The sequence below is a fragment of the Condylura cristata genome, unplaced genomic scaffold, assembly GCF_000260355.1.
Source record: "Condylura cristata isolate star-nosed mole 26May11 unplaced genomic scaffold, ConCri1.0 scaffold00036, whole genome shotgun sequence".
Classification (NCBI taxonomy): domain Eukaryota; kingdom Metazoa; phylum Chordata; class Mammalia; order Eulipotyphla; family Talpidae; genus Condylura; species Condylura cristata.
The window spans coordinates 4,197,944-4,206,967 of record NW_004567137.1 but is presented as its reverse complement, the minus strand read 5'-3'; the positions used below and the strand labels follow the sequence as shown (position 1 = coordinate 4,206,967).

The 9,024-nt window shown below is 35.9% G+C and overlaps 1 protein-coding gene across 1 annotated transcript in view; it reads right to left on the bottom strand.

Moving 5' to 3' along the window:
* The window catches only part of LMNTD1 (lamin tail domain containing 1), a 36,663-nt gene that overhangs the window by 16,619 nt on the left and 11,020 nt on the right, over positions 1–9,024 (bottom strand). The window contains exons 2-4 of the mRNA XM_012732794.1: positions 6,007–6,193; positions 4,780–4,899; positions 29–246 (exon numbers count right to left, since the gene is read on the bottom strand). Coding sequence (XP_012588248.1) covers positions 29–246; positions 4,780–4,899; positions 6,007–6,193 — 525 coding nt within the window. The remainder of the gene's footprint in view (positions 1–28; positions 247–4,779; positions 4,900–6,006; positions 6,194–9,024) is intronic.

The window sequence follows — 9,024 nt, the reverse complement described above, 5'->3', positions numbered from 1 at the left end:
AAAAAAAAAAAAAAAAAGCAAAATTTACCTCTCCAGAAAAGATTTGACTGGTTCCATTTCGAAGTTTTCAGTGTCTTTCTTATATTCATCTTGCTGTTCTTTAGAGGCTGTCTTTGTAGCTGTTGGCCAATGAAACATTTGCCTTTGAGATGCTGGATTTACTAGTGAGCATCTGTCAAATTCAATGTCAGTCTCTAATTTCTCCCACATTTGCTTCCAGTGAATAGGAGTGTACCAGGCAACAGCCTAACAAAAACAATTCATTAATAGTTTTTTTAAAAATGCCATAGGCTTGTTACAATAAAGTTTCAAAGTCAAACATGTAATCTTACTTGCCCATTGTGTGTGGATTAATGAAACACCCACTGAGGACACCCTAGTCTTAGTGCCCAATTCTCAAAATTATAAACTGCGTAACTTCAGATGGGTAACACACTTTCTGTCTTGTACTGTGTCCCCATATGAAAAGTGGGGAGAATGGTATTGCTATATGAGAGTGTTGCAAGATTAGATCAAGCAAATTATAGGAGCTGTGTAGACGACATACAGGAGGCCTACAGACATGTGAAAAGATGTTCATCATTTCTAACTATTAGGAAATGCAAATCAAAACCACAGTGACAAATTACCTCACACCTCTGAAAAAGACCTTTATTAAAAAGAGAAGTGTTGTCAGGGTGTGGAAAAAAAGGCAATCCTTCTACACTGTTCTAGGGCATGTAAATTTGTGCAGGCATTACAGAAAAAATAGTATAGAGACCCCTCAAAATATTAACAATAGAAATTTCATATTATCCAGCAATTTCTCTGGTATTTACCCAAAGAATGCAAAACACTAATTCAAAAAGATTTATGCATCCTCAGTGTTATCACAGCACTATTCACAATAGCCAAGATGTGGAGACAATATAAGGGCCCTTCGATGGATGACTGGATAAAGAAGACTTGGTTTATATATAAAAGAAGACTCAACCATAATAAAGATGAACCCTGCCATTCATAACCTAGATGAAACTGGAGGGAATGATGCTCAGTGAAGTCAGTAGAAGGAGATAGACAAATATTTTATGAGTTCACACACATGTGGAATACAAAAACACAAACAAGCAAAACTAAACAACATCACATGCTTAGAGAGAATAGAGTGGTGATTGCCAAGATGAAGGGGCTGGGGGGTGATGCTGATACAGAGGGTCAATTAACTTCATGGTGATGGATGGAAACTCGACTTTTGGTGGTGATCATGACATAGTGCATACAATGTTGGAAACCAGTATTACCTACATAAGAATTTACTAAGAAAAAAGAAATGTGCAAAGGTAGTAGTAAAATACAGTTAAAAATCCAAATATATACAAATATAAAAATAAATTTAATACATAAATATATATATGACTATATGTAATATGTATTACATATATTTATAAGAAATGTGCAGAAGCAGTTCTAATGTAAACTTTTAAATATATATCAATATAAAATATATATTTAACACACAAATATATATATATATAAACACTCTATATGAAATGTATGTATATGCACATAGCTATAATTTATCCATCCACCCATCGATCCATCTAATTTGAGATGGGGAAATGGTCAGTAAAATTCCTTTCTTCCATCTAGACTCCTAGGTGGGAGACTTAAGGAGACCTGTGGACACTAATTATTGGGGTTTTGTTTGGTTTTCCTGACTACATGGGGTGTGCACAATATATACGTGCAGAAATTATTTAGGAAAATCATGCACAGGGACTGACTTGAAATTTCATTAAACTTGAGAAATTTCACTAAACTTGAGAAAACTAAGTGACAAAAAGTACTTGTCACTGGTGATCAGTTTTTAGTTTTTGAAGACAGAGGTTTGAGGTTTTATGCTTCAACCATTGAAAATCCCTGCGCTTGCCATGACAAATTAAAGGCAATGCAAGGCAGTCAGCGAGGCTAGGACTATAGCAGAGGATCAGAAAGATGAAATCTTAAAGGAATTTTAATTTCATGGACCACAGCAAGAAGGTCCTATTTTCTTTCAGATCATGACAGGAATTCTGTTCCTTTAGCCTCTCTAAATGTGGGTTAAGATATGTTTGTGATTGTACTCTTTGCTGCTATCTCCCTCAACTGGACTATAAGCCTTTCCCACATGGCAGCAACATCTTATTTCTCTCTGTACTGCAGGAACTCAACTATAGGCGATGATGACAATAATAATGCGATAAAATAAGATGTCGTGGCTTTCATTTCACCTCGAGAATGGTGGTCACAAGAACCTTACAGGCTACTTTTAGTACAACAGAAAAATTCTGGAAGTTCAAAGAGCTGGCTTTATATCAGCTTTGCTATTTCACTAAATGTGTGGCCCCAAAGAAGCCATTTAACTTTCCAAGCCTTGCTTTCCTCCTTGTAAGATACTTAAAACAATTCTAAATATCAGATGAGGCCTGTATCCATAATAGAGCCCATCAGATTCCTGCAACTGAAGAGTAATTTCTTCACCGTAGGAATCTCTGGTGTAAAGGAATGTCCTGGGAAAGTACAAGGCATTGAATGAATGTAAGATGCCTATTACTTTATAGATCTATGTCTCTATCTATATTCACCTAGCTCTCTCTCTGTTGCTGTCTGCTTGTCTTACCAAATACAGAGGCTACAAATTTGAGGTGACAATGTGATTGGTGAAAAAAATTCATCCCTTTTTAAAAATGTATATAATTTTACTAAAAATATTGTACAGTCTCTGATGTTACAGATTAGAAAACAGATTAAATATCACAGTTAACTCATGGCAGGATTAAATCCACCTTTATATGACCACATAAGACTACCGGCTGTATATATATTAACTATTACCACATTAGCAATGATGCAAGAAATAGTTTGAACTACTTTATTTTAGACTTTTTTTCATTGGCCCATAATGTAACTTTTCTTTGCCAAATCTTAAAAAGTATTCAAGTCCAGAAACAGTGCCTATTCTAATAACTGGTTATTATGTTAGACAGAAAACTATAGGCTCTATAATCTTGCCCACAAATGTGGGTTATTTTCTATACACAACATAGATAGCATGTGGGTTAGAAATGTGAAGAAGGATTTTATGCAACAGTAAGAGCATGTGCAAAGGCTCTGTGGCAATCAAGTTCTGAATAATGAAGGAAGAAAGAGAAGGCAAGTGTGATTAGAGAAATGAGCACAGTGGGTTGGGGGGGTGAGTTTGGTGAGGAGGAAAAGGGAAAGACCACTAGGTCTTAAATTAACTGGTTGAATTCCCTCTGAATCTGTAGGCTCAGAATCAGCATCTCCATTGTGATGCTTTTCTTGAAGTACTACTTTCAGAATTGATGTCTCTAATCTGGATGGCCATGTTTTTTTTCTTGTAAAGCATTGCTTTTCTACAATGCTTTACACATAGTTTTCATTTTGCATCAATGTCTATTCTGAGTTCCTTGGGAATAGGAACTACACAATAATTATACACTTCAATTCAGCACCTAGCACAATGACTACACATATGTAACATTTCTCATATGAATTAATCCATCACGTTCACTTACTAGCAAACAGCATTGTTTGTATTTATATCACCCTCACAGAAATTGTCTGATCCTATATGTACAAAACAGTTTAAACCACCCAGTACAAGGAACATTCTATGAACAAAGTTTAATTCAGTAGCAGGGAGTGCCAATTTACTCAAATGTACATCCAGAAGTTCAGGGACCCACTGTTCTTGGTTGCTTCTCTCTGCCCAGAACAGCATGCATACAAAGTAGAAACTCCCAATTGTTTGAAGACAGATTCTATGAGTGGATTCATATGGCAAAAGATCTAAAACAAGAATTTTTTAATTCTACTAAGGCTTTTGCTAATGACTTTTTGTTAAGATTAAGTAAATACCATCGATTGAATAGCCTTATTTCCACCTTTAGTGAAAATGATTAGAAGTAAAATTCAGTTTGAGGTCACAAGATCAAACAATAAGTGCAAAATTATATCTAAGGAGTGTTCTCTCCCTCTACTAGCAACTGCTTGTTCTCACAGAAATACATTAAATGACTCAGCACACTAACACGTCTACTTATTCCAAAGGGAGAGCTGATATAATAAGCATCAGGTAGAATACAGAGAGAGAGGGGCACTCAGAAAGACACTGACCCACATACTGTGTGAATCAACAGTTATATGACATAGTAAGAATGATGGGAAGACAAAAACACTTATTTCAGAAAAATGTCAAGAATAGTGTTTGAAAAGGAGTAATTTTTTTTTTGGTTGTAACTTTGGCGCTATACTGGTGAGTCTTTGGGTATGCTCATTAGAAGGAAAAGGCAAATGTAGAGTGAAAAGGTTGAATTGCTAAGTATTGGGAGTTACACAAAGTTATTCCTTTGTGTACACTTAATTTTGTAATAAATGAAGTATAGTTCTCACAAATTAGACTGCAGTTTCTCTCTTTAGACTTGACTCAGATATCATCACGCCTTGTGCTAAGCTTGTTAGCATAGAGAAGATTATCAATAGATATTTGAAAAATGAGAGAATGAAAAGAAAATTCTTGCAAATGGCATTTTCTTTCTTATTCTACTCTTCATGCTAAATATTATAATAACAATTTACTCTTAACTCTGAAACTTGAAGTAGTTTCTTTGGAAAATGGGACATCAAAATTTTTGTCCAATTTAAGTAGCTCTTGTAATTAAGTGACCTAAAAGGAAAAAAGGCATATAAGAGAGCTATGCAGTCTTTAGCAAACCATTGTTAAGAAGTGACACTGACTTCACCATTAGGTTTACACAGGATTGTTGTGTAATTCGGACTTGTTCCAAATTTGTTGAGTTCCTTCCAGAGAAAATTTGATGGTGGCTGGTGTTCTGCTTCAGATGCTGCTGCCCACACCTGAAAGAACATAGTCTGCTAATGACAAAGGAACAGGAGTTCAATTTGGTTTTGTAAATGTCAGAGTGTTACTGAAAAGTGCCTTCTGTACAGATGAGGCTTTAAAATATAATGCCAAGGTAGCTGCATCACCAAATAAGCTGATTTTCCATAGGCGCCTGGGTTTTCTTATTGGCTTATTTTGCTCTGCAGCTTTAGAGCCACAGCTATGCCTTAAATACAGTTTGTCCACATTATTTAATAGTTCTTGGAACTTACAAATTTTATTCACAGATGTTATGTACTTCCATGACAAATTAAAATTAGATTAAAACAGGGCCTTCCTAGCGGCATATGGGTTGGGTCTCAGTGCTGTCAGCCATCAGCTGCAGCCTGGGTTCAATCCCAGGCCAGGGAGCTGACCCACATATGGCAGAGCAGACCTCTACTGTCTCCCTGCTCCTCCCCTCAGCAGTGTAGCTCAGTAGATGCTTTTGTTCTGCTCCCTACTCTGTCTCTGATGACTCCTCTTGCCCTACCCCCACCTCTGGTCTACATCCCAGCTCTTCTATGCATAAATGAATACATAAATAAATAAATAAAAATAAATATTAAAAAATAAAATTAGGATAAAACATACACATATAATGGCAAGGTTTGTAAAACAGCTCCTGTATGTGGTTCAAAGGAGAGCACCAGAAAGAGGGAAAACCCTCTAGCATCAACTAGTTATTTGCTCTCTAAGCTAATAATCTGTTTTTCTCTTAACAATTATGTTCAATTATGTTTACTTAATTTTAGGAACTTAAGTTTTTGTATATAATAGTTTATTTTTACATCATTTTGTGCCTTTTTCCATCTCAGTTGTAATCCCCGTGGAGAAGTTAAGTATTTTAACACTTAAATCATACAAACAAAAGGCACTGTATGCCAAGTTGGAGAAAGTGATAGAAATTTAATTACAGGGATGGATTTACATTGTCCAAAGTGGCACAATTAACCACCAACAAAAGTCAATTTCAGAAATGACACTGACACAGAAATGACACTGAATCACAGTCTGAATAGGCAAAATCAAACAGGTAAAACTTACAACTCTAATTCATAGTATTTATGTCTTATACTCACTGTTACTGTGGAATTGGCTGGCATTATGATATTTGGAAGGAATCTGTACACAGCCACTCTTTGTCCATTCACGTTTTGCTGGAGAATATGATCTCCAATCTCAAGTTCTTTGTCCAGGGAAGAATTAACAAGCTTCACAAACAAACCCTTGATATTTACTTCAGCTATACAAATGTCTCCAAGAGCGCTAGGAAATACAGTACAATTGTAATAAGGTGACTTCACAAAGTATATCTTCAATTCATTTTAATATCTGAAGAGTAACTACACTTTAGGTGTTGTTCCTAAGCTGTATATTCCACTAGGCAAATTCTATGTAGAAATAATGTGTTTTGTAACTTAAGACAAGTGACTTGATCTCTTTTGCTTATTTGTGCAATAAAATTATCCATTGTTCATAAAATAAGTAAGGAAAATATAACAAAGTTTTCTTTACAGGTATGACATCATTACTTAAGTTTTCTTACTGTTCACCATAAAACATAGACAGGCTCTCAATAAATCAAGAGGAAAGGTAAGCCATTCATTTCCTTTCTGATAAAGTTACTACGAAGAGGAGTAGCACTGACATGCCTAAGAGAATTCTGCCTTGTTGAAACATTAAAAAAATAGAAGATGGTATTTTGTTACTTATAAGATGCTGAGAGCTTAGATGATCATGGACCAGGCTAAATAAATGTATATTAACACTTCACTATGGGTCACAGGCTATTAGTCATCATGAAAATCCCTCTGGTGGGTTGGGTCCGCCATTTTAAAAGTGACATATATCCTTACTACTACTACTACTAACTAATCTTACTATGTGCTAGAGTTTTTAGAAGAAAATCTACAATTTCATATCCACATCTACAAAAGCCAGAAAGTTCTGAAAAATAAAAATTCTTAATTTCTTGAATATACTTGAAGCAAACTCTGAGCTGGATTCTTTTTGATGGCAAAACCTGACCTGAAACTAAGACAAGGGTATTTATAGTCTTCATTTGCAGTTCGTGTAAATATTCAGATGTATGACTGCAGAAAGATTAATGTTTGATTTTGGTTATTTCTGCAAGGACTGGTGGCATGTGATATATGTGTGACCATTTCCATAACACTTTCCCCAAATCCCTTAAATTCTGAATTTGGAAACATAAGTCATCAAATATTTTGGCAAAGGCACAATCATTTGTGCTTCCTTCAACAATGCTCAAATTCTGCCCCAAATCAGTCTCCATCTTCACTCCTTTCCGATGTCCCATGAAAACAGGGCCATCAGAAAGAAGTAGGTTTTCCTGCTTCACACATTAAACCAAGTTCACATACTTTTCTCTGCACTCACCTCCAGCCTGCCTCATTTCAAAGGAAGAGGGCCCTTCCCACATCTGAAATGAAACTTCCAGAGCACAGTCCTGTCTCATTCCTCTCCTCTAGTGCCTCAGCATCTCAGTCCACTTGTTAAGTTCCTTTTCTCCTCTAACAACCACCTCTCCTTCCAAGACGCCTCTTTCTTCCAAATGTGCTCATATCCTTGAAGTGCTAAAACTTTACAAAAGACAAACAAAAACACTTCTCTTCCTGCTTCTGCTTCACTCCTCACAACCAATGCTCCGGAAAGACCATATGACTGGCTTCTCTCTCACTCACTCACTCCTTAGTCCACTTCTATCTATTTCCTTTCCAGATCGAGATGACCACTGCTCTCTCTAACCACTAGTAAACTGAGCCGTTACTTTTCCATCTTCGTCTTTCTGCCTCTGTGCTATTTCTGCTAGGTAGCGCCTCTCTTTTTGAAAGTTTCCTACAGAACAATTTTCCTTCTATCAGCCTGGTTGCTCCTTTTCAGTCTTTTTTCTTTCAGGTTTATCTTCATCTACATCTCAGAGGTTGATTCCTGGGAGTATATCCTTAGCAATTTTTTTCCTCATCAGACTAAGTATGTGGCATGATCTATGAAAAGACCTCAGCATCTATTTATACACAAGTGACTGCTAGATTTCTGCTGTGTTTAGGTCCACAAAACCCTCGGGTCCCTCTAAATCTATATGCCCAAACTGAACTCATCATTTGGTTGTGTTACTCTTCTGATTGGGGAACCTTTTCCAGTGAATTGCATGATCATTTATCCCTGTTGAAACTTTTATTAATTTTCTGCTCTCTTAACATTCAGGTCTTTCATCTGTGGTCAAGTTCTGTTGATTCTCCTTCTCCAGTATCTTCTCTCTATATCTCCTTCTCGCCATCCCTGTTGATGCTCTCCTCACCTTGGTGTGATACTATACCATTGTCTTCACTGGATTCTCTAGTCTGGCCCCATCCAGACTATTCTCCTTTTTGTACGATCCAAAAACCAGACACTGCCATTTTCCTGCTAGAAACCCTTTAATATCTTACTGTTTCCTTCCAGAGAAAACACAATCTTCATATCTCAGAAACAATGGGCTATTTTAATCTGTCTGAAAATTTACTTTCTTTTTCCTCCTTCCTAGCTTTCCCTTCAACTACAGCCATAAAGAGCTTCTTGCTAAACCTGTAATAACCCATGCCATTGCAAGTTTCATTCATTGCCTAGGTATGTGTTATACCCTTTTCTTGTTCCTGACAATGTACTCGACATTTTCAGATATTTCTTTCAATATAATGGATACAATATGGAATCTCATTGTTATTTTCATTTGTTTTCTTACTATAGTGCAGTTGAATAAGATATTTATTGTCATTCAGGTTTTGTCTGATTTAAGTGTTATATGGCTTTTCGAAAGAAGAATCTTGTGACTATGTCTATGATATATTTATGGTATGGAAATTTTAAATTTCTAATATTGTTTCTGTATGGTTACCTTTTTTCTTTACAATTTTTGCTTTTTGTGTCCTATGTAAGAAATCTTTCTTTCCTTTTATGTCATATTTTCTTCTACATATGTCAAGAATTTGTTTTTGACAACCTCAAAGGATATACATTTCATATAAGGAGCAAATTTTTCCTGAAATATCCTGGTTATGTATTATAAAGTCTGCCATCTCCCTGATAATTTTTTT